This window comes from Xenopus laevis, chromosome 2S (assembly GCF_017654675.1).
Source record: "Xenopus laevis strain J_2021 chromosome 2S, Xenopus_laevis_v10.1, whole genome shotgun sequence".
NCBI classification, from domain to species: Eukaryota; Metazoa; Chordata; class Amphibia; order Anura; family Pipidae; genus Xenopus; species Xenopus laevis.
Window position 1 is genome coordinate 61,071,136 of NC_054374.1, and position 16,041 is coordinate 61,087,176.

The 16,041-nt window shown below is 38.0% G+C and overlaps 1 protein-coding gene across 4 annotated transcripts in view; it reads left to right on the forward strand.

Moving 5' to 3' along the window:
• Positions 1-16,041, forward strand: part of ampd2.S (adenosine monophosphate deaminase 2 S homeolog) — a 57,683-nt gene that overhangs the window by 9,905 nt on the left and 31,737 nt on the right. For 2 of the 4 annotated variants that reach the window (XM_041583868.1, XM_041583866.1), the window contains exons 2-6: positions 11,100-11,227; positions 11,442-11,572; positions 12,237-12,305; positions 12,504-12,609; positions 15,297-15,483. In XM_041583868.1, the coding sequence (XP_041439802.1) occupies positions 11,100-11,227; positions 11,442-11,572; positions 12,237-12,305; positions 12,504-12,609; positions 15,297-15,483 (621 nt within the window). Of the gene's footprint in view, positions 1-4,664; positions 5,323-11,099; positions 11,228-11,441; positions 11,573-12,236; positions 12,306-12,503; positions 12,610-15,296; positions 15,484-16,041 lie in introns of those variants that run through there. The other 2 variants (XM_018249339.2, XM_041583869.1) reach the window with 2 other exon arrangements.

Sequence of the window (16,041 nt, forward strand, 5' to 3'; positions counted from 1 at the left end):
CCATCAATTCCTAATACTGGCAATGAAGAGGCATTTTCGGGAGATTTGTCGCTTCCAGCCTCGTCTAAAAAAATCGCAGGCGACAAATCTTCCTGTGTGCCACTACCCTAAATGGACTTTGTCCTGTGGCTGGGCACTGCTTCACATAGCAGATAATAGAGGGGGGTGGACAAAGGGTTTCCTAAAGATGGGAGAGAAAATTGTTGCTGAGAGTAAATAGATTTGCTACATGTCTGATAGCTTATAACAACCAATTAGCCACCAACAAGCATTTACCATTCATCTGTTTTGGTTGTTATAGTTCACTTTGCCTGGAGAGAATCTGTGCCTTTTTATCAACACTGGACAAATTATATTCTAGATTAGGCACCCATTGCAACCAGTGAGTGATTAGCTTTATTCAGGCAGTTAGCAGTAGATCAGTAAATGCAAAAATGGTATTGGTTGCCGTGAGTTACTGCCCTGTTGCATTATGTCCAGTGCTGGTTAATTTAGTCCCATTTGTGTAATTTATGAGATGTTGGGGCTCACTTATTAAAAGCAGACAAAACTGCACAAGTGCAGTAACCCAAGGCAACAAGTCAGACTTATGCTTGTTATGGGTTACTAATCAGTTAAGAAGAAATTCACTGGCATACAGGAATATCAGCAGCAGGGTAAGCCCTTGCAATTTTATTAATGCAGTGTGCAACGTTTCGGGGCATGCCCCTTTGTCAAGCAATCTACTAATTTACTAATCAGTTGCAAAATTGTCCAGAATTCCAGCGCCGTGATGATTTACATCAATAGAAAGACCACCATCTCAGTTTCCATATGAACATTCTATAAGCCACTAAATGCATCTTTATTGTGGGAGCCATTTCTGAGATGGCTTGGTAGCAAGTCATATCTTGAAAATAAAACACTGCACACACTGTGGCTTTTCCTCTGGTGCTGCCAAAAAAAGATCTGTGTGCCATGAGTACAGTTTACTATATGAAACAAAATGCTCTACATTGTTTACTTCAGCTTGCTGTAGACAGGTGTTTAGCACAGATCTGCAGTGACCTTTTGTTCTTTTTCAATGTGACTACAGCAGCCAGCTCAGTGTTATTTAGGTGGCAGAACATCAGGTAATTACACATTTACCAGCATATACGTTTTCAGTAAAACGCTTGTCATTTTACCAGCTAGGCTGGTGAAATACTGGCCAGGTAGAAAACCCTATTTGGAGCTTACACACACTTTTAAAAGGGATGCTAGGCAAGGCAGGTAAGCGTACTGGCTAAAATAAATGTGGCTCCATGAAGTGCCAGGTTTGCCTTGTATTCCTCTTCTTACTTGCAGACATTTGTAGAGCATCTTGTAGAGCATCTAGACATTGTTGGTACCCTGGTGCACCAGCAGTGGGCCCTTTTAACATATGCATTACATGGTTAAAGTTATATTAAAACTCTTCTATAGTTTAGGAATATCCAAAAAGCTGTAAACTGTATAAACATTCACTGCCAATTCTCACCCCAGTTGACCCTCAGCATGTAATCTATTTCTACTGCATTTGGTCCCCTTACGAGAGGGAGGTGCAGCACCATATTCTTTAAAACCACTGCTTTAGAAGCTTCTGCATACATTTAGAATTGCATATTACCTAGAAACCCATATTTCAGTTAAAGTGGACTTTCTAGAACTTGTTCTCTTCCAGTTCTGCTGGTACTAAATACTAGGGCTCATTTATTATACGTCTGCAGACACAGTGTGTAAGTTGCACTCTTTCCCGCAGTGAGTTGCATCTTTAACCACTTTCATTAAAGGTACTTGTGTCTTTGCACTTTCGCAATCAGTTCTTTGTGTCTTCTGTTATGAATTAAGTGCTGCTGCACCTTTTGATGCACAGCGCTGTGTGAACACAAGAGCTACTATCACCTCCTCACCAGGCAAGTAGTTCCAGGGTTCCCTCAGTGCCCTATATCCATCGCCGCAGTGTAGTTGCACTAATCTGATGCAGTTGCGCCGGACACACTGAAAGATTCAGACACAGTACAACTGTGTCCGAATAAAAGTCTGCATTGCACATTCTATGCAGGAATTCTTGGAAAAAGCTGGTGCACTGTTGGAAAAACATGGCAATAGTTTATAAGCCCTGCTGTCTAGATGCCCCTGCTTCTGGTAGAGATGCTGAATACGCCAAAACTGCTCTTGTCTTTTTGTCATTGCCTGTGTCAGTGCTGCATCCTTCAGTTGTGATAATTGTGCTTGCCTGTACTTTGCTATTGTATTTTTTCTTCTGCATTACGTGACAAGCTCAAAACCCACACTGTGCTTAATGCAACTTTAAATAGTAGAGCAAAGCAGGGTTAAACAACATAGTTAGGTGAAGTTGATATATGTATATGGAATGTCATTGGTGTTTATATAAAGCTAGACAATGATATGCACCTATCAGTGTACTGATTATATAAGAGCTGGAATTGCCAACCTCATTCTTGTGCTTACATTTACATTTTTGTCTCTTGCTAATGCTGCAAGCGCACTCCTCCTCTCCATCTGCTCACTATGCTTGTAATACAGTCAGAATCCAGAATGGTGTGGGGCAATTCTATGTATCAGGGTGAAGTTTGCCAAGCAGAGGATATTTCTTGTACAAATGGAAAAGGTTGCCGGTTATATCTAGATAATGTGTTAGGTTAACATACGCAAAATCTAAAAATGTAAATGAGGCAGTGAATTTTTAAAAATATTGTTTTTATTTATGTAGTAGTTAGCATTGCTGCCTTGCAGCATTTAAGTCTTATATTCATATTCCAGCCAGGGCACTGACTGCAAGGAATTTGTATGTTCTTCCTCTGCTTGCACAAGCCAACCAGTGGCTCAAAAGCAACATGTTGCTCCTCAACCCATTAGATGTTGCTCCCATTGGCCTCAAAGCAGGTGCTTATTTTCCAACCCCTGGCGTGGAGGCAAATTTTGGTTACATAAAAATCTGTTTTACTGCCAGAGCCTCCTGTAGGCTGCCAATTAATTTAAGGGTTAACAAACAGTGCCCTTATTTGGCACCCCCGGGATTTGTTTTCATGTTTGTGTTGCTCTCCAACTTTTTACATTTGAATGTGGCACACAGATAAAAATGGTTGGGGACCCTTGCCTTAATGGATTCTAGTTTCCCTTCCACGCACCAAAAACAAACTGGCTGGTTGTCTGATACAGTTGACCACTGTGTTATTTGAATGTGTTAGGACTTTAGATTGTAAGCTCCACTGCAGCAGATTCTGGTGTGAATTAAGTATGTTCTCTGCAAAGAGCTACAAAACATGCAACACATACAAACAAATAATTAATACAAGGTGATTCATATTATAAATAAGCCTCAAGTTCCCAAACAGTGTACAAGGCTCTTCCCCATTCAGTATCAAGTGCTAATAGCAGTTCATTACAACAGGTAGAACATATGAGCTCCCACCTTCTCTTATTGTCTTTCCCACCTTCTATTACTGTCTTAGTCCACCTTTTCTGGCAATAATTATACCATAATTGATGCAGTCTTTTCTGCACCAATGCAGCTGTATTTTGCAATTTTTCAAAAGTATCAATCATAATACTTCTGCCAATTATCCAAGTGTACTGTAAATAACATTGTAACACTTATGAATGACATAGCAACGGAAAGGAAATGAATAATACGATAAGTAAATTCTGTTACCCTAATAATATATAGACATAATACGAAATAGTGTTTGAAATAGCAGAATAAGGATTTGGACACTAGCATTCTCAATACTGTTTATTCTACTTCTTGCCAATTATTTAGTAACTCATTTCTTATTAATACTTCCCAACGCTGCTCGACTAGTGGATACTAAGAATATCATATGAAAGCACATTCAGATTATAGTCACGGGTGTTTTTTCATTTTAATGGTTTATGGCAGGATTAGGCTGAATGTCACCCAAATGACAATACATGGGACTGTCCCAATGTGTAATTCCTACCTCCAAAAAATAAAGCCAGCAGCTGCTCATGTTGATTCGCCCTCATCCTTGTGTATCTCTCTCTCCCTTGGAAGCTAATCCTTCCTTTTATCCCACAATAGTGCATGGTTAACCCATACTCCCTAATCACAGCTGTTTATTCACTGCTCTTCCTAATATTAAAGGAAAACTATACCCCCAAAATGAATACTTAAGCAAGAGATAGTTTATATCAAATTAAGTGGCAAATTAAAGAATCTTACCAAACTGGAATATATATAAGTATATATTGCCCTTTCACATCTCTTGCCTTGAACCACCATTTCATGATGTTCTCTGTGCTGCCTCACAGATCACCTGACCAGAAATACTGCAGCTCTAACTGTTGCAGGAAGAAGTGCGGAAGCAAAAGACAGAACTCTGTCTGTTAATTGGCTCATGTCACCTAACATGTATGGTTTGTTTGTGTGCAAGTGAATCCTAGGATCCCAAGGGCTGGTCCTTTTTTTATAAAATGGCAATTTTATATTCATGATTAGCACATACAACTATAAAAGTATATTAGTATGAAAATGGTTTAATTACATGAAGCAGGGTTTTACATATGAGCTGTTTCATTAAATATATTTTTCGGGGGTATAGTTTTCCTTTAAGCACCTTTCAGAATTCCAAGTGCCACGGCCATTTCGTCCTGTATCCATTACTTGTAGCCAACCCATTAAATATTCCTCCCCTCGGAATGGATAACCCTCCCCTAACCTATTTTTCTCCCTTCCTTCTTGAAAAATTGATGTCGGCCGAGAATTAGTGTAAAAAAATATGAAGCGGTTGCGTAATGTTCCATGCTAAACGCTCCCAGCGTTCCCTCGCTCGGCCATCGTCACACAGCAAAATGCTGACACCTTCTGCATGTTGAAACGATGTTTCTCAGACCAAAACACTCTCTCTTGAAGCGCTGCATCCGTGCTGATTTCTCATTTGTTGCTTCTCCTGTCACTCATACACTGTCTCCAAGCTGGCAAATGTTCCCGAACACATCTGTCACTTTTCTTTCCTCCCTTGACTTCCTTTTTTCGGGTTCGTACACGGATCCCTGTCCAATTTCATTGGCTGTCTTTTTTTCAGTAATTTACTAGTTCTCTCTCGCTCTCTCTTTCTTCTTTGTGACAGCCCCTCCCCCTTGCAGCAGCTTTCTAGTTTATCCTTCTATATGCAGCTTCCCCCTGTAACTCACTACTTGGTATACTCTTGCCGGCTCTTGCCCCTGTTCCTCAGGGACTGCGGCTCGGACGGTTCCACGAACCCGCATAGAAGAGGGGGAGGTAGCTGTATCCATACAGCAGACGTGGAACAGCTGTACGGTCACTGTCTGGCACCGGTAAATAAGGGGATGCTCGACTGGTTCGTATGTAATACAGGGAAAGGGATGTTATAAAGATGGTTAGGGGAGGGAGACTGATAATTTGTTGGAGGGGATTCTAGTGACAGTGTCTCATAGGGGAAAAGGCACAGGGACAGTGTAAGGGATACTCATGGGCAATGAGAGCATAAAGCGAAAAAAACATCATGGATGGAGACATGTAGAACAAGAAAAATAATAAAACAGAACAGCAGCACAAAATAAGGGATGTTTAAACAGTGGATAGGAATGCTGCTTACTAGAAAGGAGGCTGCAGTGTGCAAAGTATGTTGCCAAGGTAAGACAAGCTGACTGGATTTGGAGTAATACAATATTAATCAAACAGAGCGTGGGGAAAAGAGCTAAGCTAATGAATATACCCTTTTAAATTACTCAGAATTACCCATAGGCGAGATATCTAATGAGGTTGGATCCACCAAATATCTTTTAACAGTTATCCAGACTTGTTATGTCTACAATAAATAAAAGTTAGGGAGCAAAAAGGAAACATAAGTGACCTTAGGTTTTGATGTTCTATATAAAAATACTTAGCCTGCAGCCGTGTGCCTACAACAACTAATATCCTAACACTTTTAATTAGAGAAAACAATTTGAAATCTAATCTTCATTGTGGGTACATGTCTTATTTTATACTGTTAGCTTTGGTCAAAGTAAAAGCATTATTGGCGAAATCAACCAATCAATAGAATATTTATATAAAAGGCACGAAATTTGTTGTCTCAAGCCGTTATATATCAATCTTTGGGAGCAGCGCACTCCTTTTCAAATATTTTTTTTTCCAAATATCGCACGTTTCCAGACCGCAAGTAAAACAGGTATTCTTTATTTAAACATTGCTCTGTTCTGGTACAACTGGTGTATTTGCTTCAGAAATAATACTATAGTTTATGTAACAAGCTGCTTTGTAGCCATGAGGCAGCCATTCAAAGCTGAAAAAGGAGAAAAGGCACAGGATACACAACAGATAACAGTTTTGGTTTGGTTTTGGGCAAGCTGGGCAGTCGCGGCGCCGGCTTAGCGCGCGCATGCGGACGTCAATTTGAGCATGCTTGCGCTAAGCTGCCACTAATTTTGCATTTGCATGCGCGAATTTGAGTTTGCTCGCATGCGCAAAAGCGCAAGTTAGGAAAAAATGCACAGACAGTCGGGCAGAGAGGGGACCGGACTTTGGTTAGGTGACAAAGGAGGTACATGCCTGGCACCCCCCCAGCTTTGCTCCCTAAGCAGGTGCCTACCCCTAGTTCCAGCCCTGGGCAGCGCAGCATTGAAGCTGTTTCACGGCCTGCGTTTATCTGCAGGCCAAGATCTGTATGGTGTGATCCTAGCTTTAGAAATACTACTATAGTTTATACTTTATATAAACAAACTACTGTGTAGCCAGGGGGCAACCTTTCAAGCACAGGATGCACAGCAGATAACAAATACAGGTGAAGTCACAAGGGGTGTTTTTACGCAAGGTCAAGCGTAAATACGCCAATGAAACCACATGCGCATGATAATGTTCATTTTTCAGCCTGTAGTTTTCTTTTCCCAACATGCATTTCTGTTTTTTCTCATTCCCCACAATTCCTCTTGGAAGAATTTTTTTAAGCTATTGTGAAAAAAAGCCAAGCGGAAAAGCAATTTACATGCAAAATGTAGCCGGACTGATCGTCAATATGCAGCACAATTACATCACCAGCAGACAACTCCGCAAATACATATATGTGCATTCCATCTCGTGAGCGTTAGGCTGCCATATTAAAAATATATGGTGTATTTCAGTGAAGTGTATTTCCAAATCTGTGGATCCCATAGAATTCAATAATGTGGTGTTTCCTCGCCATATTGGTGTTAATCCTCAGTGGGGCGCTACCCTATGTAATATTAGCTTACTTGCTCCACCCTGGAAATTTTTCTGTGCACTGCCCATGTTATAATGCTAAATGCAACTTGCAGATGAGTTACTAAAATGCACACATACAATAACGTGTTTTGGTGCATTGTGCTCAATTGCACCAAAAGCAACTAGGCTCATAGTTGCACTTTGATTTGCATATGAAAACTGCCCATGGCACATTGCACTGCAATTGTAAATGAGGCTTTACATTACCAATATACAGGCAGTCATATGGTCACCATGATAAACTTCCAATCAGCAAGCTGTTCAATGGTGTCATGCTCCCCATCCCCCATTACAAACATTTAAGACAGAAGCAACCGTACTTTATTGATACAGGATCTACTTTTAGTGGTGTTGTCACATTATGATCTACAGCCATAAAAGCATTGTTAGCATTCAGTTTCATGAAAAATATTACTTACATTTTATGTTGATTTATGAGAAAATGTATATTGTTATATTTAACAAACAATTATTTCCTTGTAACCATAAAGGACTGTCAACCCAAAAAAATGTTTTTGCCTGTTAAAACAAAACACAATTCTAAGCAACTTTGCTATATACATCCATCACAAATTTTTTATGGATTATAAATTATTTGTATTTGAATTGCTATTGAAAGCAGTGTTTGTCTGTCGCTTACTATTCTCTGTCCTGGTGGCTCTGGCTTTTGAAACAATATAACATAAAACAATGGATTAACAGACCTATCTTACTGGAGGACACTGGCTTTTGCAACAACCAGGAGTTAAGCAAATGCTGCTTTTAAAAGCAATTACATTTACAAATATATTTTAAAGCGCTAACAATTTTTAATAAATTCATATTGTAAAGTTGCTTATAATTGTGTTTTTTTTATTAGTCAAAAATATTTCTTTTGGTTGACATGCCCTTTAATGTAATATCTGAATGAAACTGGAGGGTAACTTAGTCATGCTGTTTGTGGGCAGTGTTTTAAGATCTACTTATTTTGTTGTCAGTGTCTTGAGATCTGCTAATCACCAGCTAAAGATCCAGATCTACTTTTAGGCCACCCCTGTTTTAAGACAAGGACATGCAAGTGGAACTGAGCAGCAAGCAATATTATCACACAACTGCTATTTATATATTACAATTCAGGGGTGTCCAAATTTATTGCAACAAGGGCCAGATTTAGTCACGAAAGCTCAAAAGAGACGGCACTTCTGAAAATAGGGTTTTATTCGTGTTCCTGCAGAAAACCTAACCAGATTTAGTCAGGTGAAAATGTGTGGGGGCCGACTATTCAGCCTGACATCCACTCCGAGGGCTAGCTTGCAATCGGGATAATTTACTCCTGGAGATGGACGCATACACGCAATTAGGAAGTGGAGAAGCGGAGTCTGTTTGGACTTATACTCTGCGCCTCATTTAAACAAGAAATCGCGTAGCTGTAATATTTGGGCACATGATTAGTGAAATGATCTGCCACTTGGCAGAGTATTCGAGAGCGGTGCAACCCTATGTGCCAGTACGTGTCTATTGCTAACACCTTCAGCACACAGGCAGCAGTATAGACCAAGTGGAAAATCATTTCAATAATGTGCCCAAATACCACTGCTACGGCTACGCGATTCCTGATTGCACTGTGCTGGTGGGCCACAATATTATTTATTTCATGATGGAGGCTGAGGGTCGGTGTAAATTTGAAAACGGGCCACAATTGGCCCCCCGGCCTGACTTTGGACATGCCTGTTACAATTCTTTACAGTGATTACACAATATTTACACCAGTATCTGCACCCTAAAAGATTGTAATCTAAAGTCCCAATCAGATTCACTTTGGTAAGTTTCATTTGGAGCCACTTAACCTGCCTGTAAGTTTTGGAGTGTGAGAGGAAACCCACATGGTCACAGGTAATATACATATATTTCATGCAGTTAGTCCCCTAGCAGGAATAAAATCTAGGACCCTAGCCCTGAGAGGCAGCATTGCTTCCCACAGTGGTACCAAGAGTAACATTATTAATTAAGGAATTGTCATGTTTATCAAAACTTTGTTTTTAGTTTTTTTTTGTCATGTTTATCAAAGCTTTGTCATGTTTATCAAACCGTTGTCACGCAGATGCAAATCGCATTAAAAGAGACAGTATTTAGACAATTATTTTTCATATTGTAGATGGGATCTGGGGTTTTCTGGAAATGTATTCATAATTTAGATAACCATACCTTAACTCTAATAAAGATCATTTAAACAATAAATAGGAGTTGAATAGGAGTTATTTAGTTATGATCAAGTTCAAGGTACTGTTTTATTACTGCAGAGAAAAAGGAAATAATTTTTTAAAAATTAGATTGGCTTTCTTGTAATCCTTCATTGTGAGGTACGGCAATCCAAATTAGTGGGGGGGGGGGGGGGAGACAACATTACCTGAACCTGCAAACAATACAAACTGGAAAGGGAGTAAATCTAATACCAGTAATGCATTTCACATATTACCCTTTGATGTTCAAATATTTTATTGGGTTTTACATAATAGACTGTAAATAGATAATAACTTGACGAGGGTTAATTAACCTTTGATATTCGACTGTCGAAGTAAAATCCTTCGACTTCGAATAGCTTCGAACAATCGTAGGAAAAAATGACAATTTTCCTTCGATAAAAAAATACTTAGAAAGCCTATGGGGACCTTCCCCATAGGCTAACATTGTACCTCGGCATAGGCTAACATTGTACCTCGGTAGGTTTTAGGTGGCGAAGTAGGTGGTCAAACGATTTTTAGTTCAAATCGTTCGATTCGAAGTCGTAGTTGAAGGTCGAAGTAGCCAATTCGATGGTCGAAGTAGCCAAAAAAATACTTTTTTATTCTATTCCTTCACTCGAGCTAAGTAAATGTGCCCCTGAGTGTGCAAGCTCAAAATGAACTAAAACATAAAATGAAAAATATGCCAATAGAACAAATAATAGTAAAATATATAAAAATAAATAATCAAACATCAAGTGAATGACAAAGAAAGAGAAAAACCATTGTTTTGTTTTTTAAAACAAATTGCAATCACAGACTGACATATGTTCTAGATATGGAGAAACGTAAATATTTGATCCCTGTTTCTGGAACAGAAACTTCAAAATAAAGAGACCATGTAAGCTTGAATGACTCTCTGGACCTGTTCTCTTCTTATTTAACTTTCAAAGCTTCTTGCCAACTGAGTTAGTTAAGGTATGAAGTGATATTATTCAAGGAGATTCCTTATTTAGCCAGTAACTAAATAGTGCCAATATCAAGGTAATAAGTATCTGTTTCTTGAGAGATAGATTTTAGTCCAGGCTTTGAAAATAATGTATTACTATCTAAGTGCAATAGAACAAAACAAGGGAATCATTTTATATTTATTTTTAAACTAGTGTTTAAATACCAAGTGACTTCTCTCCAAAAAAGACTAACATTTGGCCAAGAAACAAGCTTACATCAGTCTCTTCACACTTCGGGCAATACGACTGAGGACACATTAATCTTTAATTAGGACTTTGCTTTGTCTTACAAAATGACAGTTTTTTCCCTCACATTCATCAATTTTATTCTGATGGCAGAATCATAGTTTTTCATTTTTGTGGTTTCTACATCCCAGTTTTTAGGTAGTTGTATGGGTTCTGGTGATTTTATATATATATATGGCCCAACTTTGTCTAGTCTTGAGCATGTTGATAAAAACACTTCTGCAGAGTGAATTGACCTACCTAAGAAAAATAAATCATTTGATATACTTCTATTATAAGTATTCTCTGTTAACTTTTTTTTATTGAACATCAGAACCTTAAGTCTCTTAAACTTTCTGTCTAAGATAAATTACTCTTAATCTGTTAATTTTTATAATGTTTTGTGTTTTTTAGAACTTCGGGGGTCACTTTTCCACCCACTACAGTCTGCCAAATCTTTTTCTGGGACACCTCATAGCCTAAAGCAGCTTAATCGAGAACTAAGGACATCTATGGAGGGAAAATACAAGGAGATAGCAGAGGTAGCTAAATATTGAATATCTTTATGTCTCCCTCCAAGCCTTTTTTCTTTCTGTCTCTCTGTCACACTTTTTTGAACTGCAGCTTGTTGCTGTATGTTCAGTTGAAATTCTTCTGTTACCAGCTTGCTGTTTTACATAGTTTTCTTTTACCATTTTCTTTTCTGGCAATTGACTTACAATTAACTCACAATAAATGTTCCATTTTCACTTTTAGGAGCTCTTTAGTCGCTCCCTTGCAGACAGCGATATGCGTTCTGCACCATATGAATTTCCAGAGGAGAGTCCCATTGAAAAGCTGGAGGAAAGGAGGCAGCGCCTGGAGAGGCAAATTACCCAGGACATAAAGTAAGGTCATATACAAAATTTATAGAGGAATACATGTTATAAAGATCTTAGAAGGTATCATTATTAGGCTGTTCTAAAATATAGATTGGGGAATAAAGAATACAGAGAACTACATAACCAAATCATTACAATAGCATGCCCATATTGACCCATTATATGATACCTAGTTAGCATTATTATATCCATTTCTGTTTTTTATGGATTTCATAAGGGCATCTGAATCCAACCTGAATGAGGACATATCAATTGATTAAAAAAAGAAGCTTTGTAAACAGAGGCAGCAAAATCTGTTGATGGTTCAGAAAGAAAGTTTGCATAAAGTAGATATGATGTACAGGTTAAGGTGTGTGGAGGGTTAATGAAGAAGTAGGCCATGAGAAGAGATAAACTATATAAAAATGTATTATTACGGAAAAAAAAGAGATAAAAGAAAATAGTTGTTTACACAAAGGGAAGCAATATGTTTTTGCCTGCATAATTTTTTTTAATTGAAGTACAAAAATAATGTATTAGTAAAGTTTGTCTATTAAATATATTATAGAAAATTAATTTAATTTACATTTACTTACTTACTTATACTTTCCTTATCCTCTACTATATCCTTCCATGTTTTATATCTGTACCTTTTCTTTTTTTTCCTCTCTTCTCTCTGGTTTCCTTTTAGACTTGAACCTGATCTTTTACTTAGAGCTAAACAGGACTTTCTGAAAATTGACAGCAGTGGAGACTTACAGTGAGTCACTAATTATGTTTAGTGTTAACTCTGTTTCATTAATATTGAATCTGTAATTTTCAGATTATCAGTTTATTTCTAATATACTTATTTTCACTCACATTCTTTCTTAGCACATATGTGTCTGCTATATTTTCTTTTCTTTTCCCTCATGTGTTTCTCTCTCTGTTTCTCTTTCTGTCCTTCTTCCTCTTTTAGGTTGTACAAAGAAGAACATGAGGATTTAGTTGATCATTTCGTAAAGGATGTTCTTTTTGAACGTGAATATCAGAGAGTATCTATCTCTGGTGATGAGAAGTGTGGGGTAAGTTTGGAGAATTTTCAGCAGTCTTTAAATAGTTTTCTCAAAATGTATTATAAATTTATCAAAAATGTTTTATTTGCTCTACGCAAATTGCATTTTACATCAACTATATTGGCATTAGGTATAAGGTATACGTTTTGGGATGTCAATGTCCAACCAGTGATCAGATTATCATCACGAATGTTTTTTTTTTTTTTCATCATTGGGGCAAATCATATTTACTCTTTAGGACAGATTTATCAAAATGTGAGTTTAAGATTCGCCACAGAAAAACTCCTATGGGATTTTAAGAAGCATATGAATCAGTGGGTGAAAGGTTGAGGCTTATTTATTAAAGGAGGTTTTTAAAAACCACAACTAATCTCACAAACTTTAAAACCACTATTGTCACTGAATTTATTAAAAGATCTGAATATAAAAAGTAAAGAAAAAAGCTAAAAAACAAAAAAATATGAATACCTCAAAAACCTTTACAAATTTGAGTAGGTAGCTAAATACCTCTAAAAGTCCAAATTGATTTAAAGTGGTCCAATAGGATCAGGGCCGCCATCAGCGCTGAAGCCGTACCCTGCCAAAGTTCAGAACCACCAAAGTCCCAAAAAGTCCAGAAGAGCCGAAGCAGCAAAAAGACCTGAAGTCCTGTAGAGCCGAAGTTCCAAATCAGCAAAAGACCCGAAGCCACGAAAGGAGCTGAAGTTGAAGTCCCAAAGCGATGAAAAGACCCAAAGCCACGAAAGGAGCCGAAGTTGAAGTCCTGAAGCGCTGAAAATACCTGAAGCCACAAAAGGAACCAATGCTGAAGTCTCGAAGCGGGCAAAAGACCCAAAGCCACGAAAGGAGCCAAAGCTGAAGTCGTGAAAGAAGCCGAAGATAATTTCCTGAAGCCATGAGTTCAGTTCTACTGAACACCAATTTATTAAACCCCTGGCCACCAATGTAATATTTTAATACTATATAGGCCACCACTGTTTTTAAAAAAAATATTCTCTGGGGCCCCAATGTTTCTTTATAGTTTGTAAGGGGGGGCCCTGGCGCCAATGTTTTTTAAAATACTTTTATGGAGGGCCCTGGCACCAACATTTTTTTTATCCTATGGGGGGCCCTGACCACCAATGATTGTTTTTTAAAAAAATAGTTTTTTTTAACTTATAAGGGGGCTCTCACCATCAATGACTTTTTATATCTTGGATGGGGGGTTTACCTTAGTAGCGCTGAGGTCTTTTAACTGTGGTGTGGGGTGGCTGGACCCAGAAAATTTTGTTGCACGGGGCCTGTGATTTCTAATGGCGGCCCTGAATAGGATCAACGCAGCTCCCATTAACCTCTATAGCACCTCAACAACTTTTACTTAGTAAAGTTCTGCCTTGGAGGTTTTCGTGGTTTTTTTTACACTTAAAAAAGCTACCTTTTTTAGAGCTTTTTAAAATATATGAAAACCACAAATCTTTTGACGTTCATGGAAAAAACTAAATTTGATTGTTAGTTAATGGGCCCCTCAGAGTTCACCATTTGATAAATACACTTTTAAAAAAAAAATCACATTTTGATAAATCTGTCCCCATGTGTATGACCAATCTGATGATAACGATTGAACAACAGTGTCAAAATCTATTTACATTTTATGATATTGCGTTAAAAGAACAAATGTTTTTATCAAATATTCACATAATTATGTGAAAATGCATTCAATCGCCAATTTACATCGTAATTTTCGGCTTTTTTCGCTCATGCTGGGGTTTAAGCAGTGTGGGCAACAACATCCTATGTGTTCTTACCTTAAGAGACTACAGTGTGCTTAATACTTAGAATATGTTGCTTTTGCAGCATTTTGTTGGATCTATACTATGTTCTGCCCACTTGTTGATTTAAGGACCAATAATACCAAAAATTACTTTTTTAAAAGCAAGAAGTCACTGTTTTTCTTTCTGTGTTCAGCCATCTTTTTTCTGTTGTGTAAGCAATACACCACCCAGTCTATTGTGTTCAGTGGGGCTTTAAACAATACATAACAGTGCCCATTTACAAATGACAGTACAAAATCACAGTACCAAATAGTCAGTTTGAGACATGTCTGTGCAAAGCTGCACTTAGTAGGCCAGATTAAGTCCATAACCTAAAAAGTCTCAATATTTTAATTTACAACGTTGGCAGACATACTGATACATATTCATGACCTGCTCCTAAAATTCTCTGACAAAATGGTTTCACATTTGACTGACGACATTTCCATGTAATAATAAGACAGTACTTTGTATTTCATCATAAATAATCTTAAAATAAATCCATGCTGATGGCAAAACATTCTAAACATTTTAATAGCATTAAGACATGGTGCTCCAAATTATGAAAAAACATTGGTTACTATTGGTTATTTTTTTTTAATTTTTGAAAAGTTTTTTAGTAGTGTTACAATATGGTGCACTTCCTTAGCACTTGTGACTTCTTGGATGCTGAGCTGTGCATTGAGCGCCAGATGAAAAATCTGGTGCTCAGTGAAGATTGCAGAGTTAGGGTGCACACCTCACCCCCTCCTTATGTAAGACATATGTAACCAAAGAACCAAATGCAGCTTTGTTAAAGAAGCAGAGTATGTCAGTTGTTATTGTTTGTGATATTTTGAGTCTTGAGTTTACATTCTGGTTTTTTAATCAACAGATGCTATTTGTGTTTCGAATACCTTTTCCCAGGTGCCATTTATAGATTTGCTGGATGCTGCTAAAAGTGTTGTACGGGCTCTTCTTATCCGTCAGAAGTATATGAATATGTCTATGCAGAGCTTCTGCAGGACCACAGCCCAGCATCTAAAAGAGCTGAGTGAGGGAACCCTGGACAGTCCTCCCCAGGAAGAAGGCCCAGACACTCCTGTGGCTCCAGGTGTGTATATAAGCAAAATAAATTTGAGGACTTGTTTACCATTGATGCAGGCACAAATGCAAGAGTCTCAGGGGTCAAAAAAATGTGCCCATCAGGACCCATGTTCTAGGCATCTGGGCTCAGGGCAGAGATCTCCTCATGTAGTCCTTTACTGAAATCCATTTTCAAAAGAGCAAATATGTATATATGTGCCTTGTGAGTACCCCTTTAAAGGGATTCTTTCATGGGGAAATATGCTGTTTTCTGTAGTATTCTTACCCAAAATGAAAATTCCCCACATCATCAGAGTTTATTAAAAGGAGAGTGCGACCAGTGCTTGAATTGGGATTAAAAAGGTGGAGGGATGGTATCTGTGGCATGCACAGCAAAATTGTGGCCCAAAAATATAAGCCACACCCACCATTATTATAAGCCACGCCCACCAATACTTTCTGGTTACGGTCACTTTAATTCAAAACCATTTCGCTATTTCCATTTTTATTAACAACACAACAACTTAGTTTAACAGCAATCAACAGGTCACATTAACACCAATACTAACCTGGTACAATGGCACTA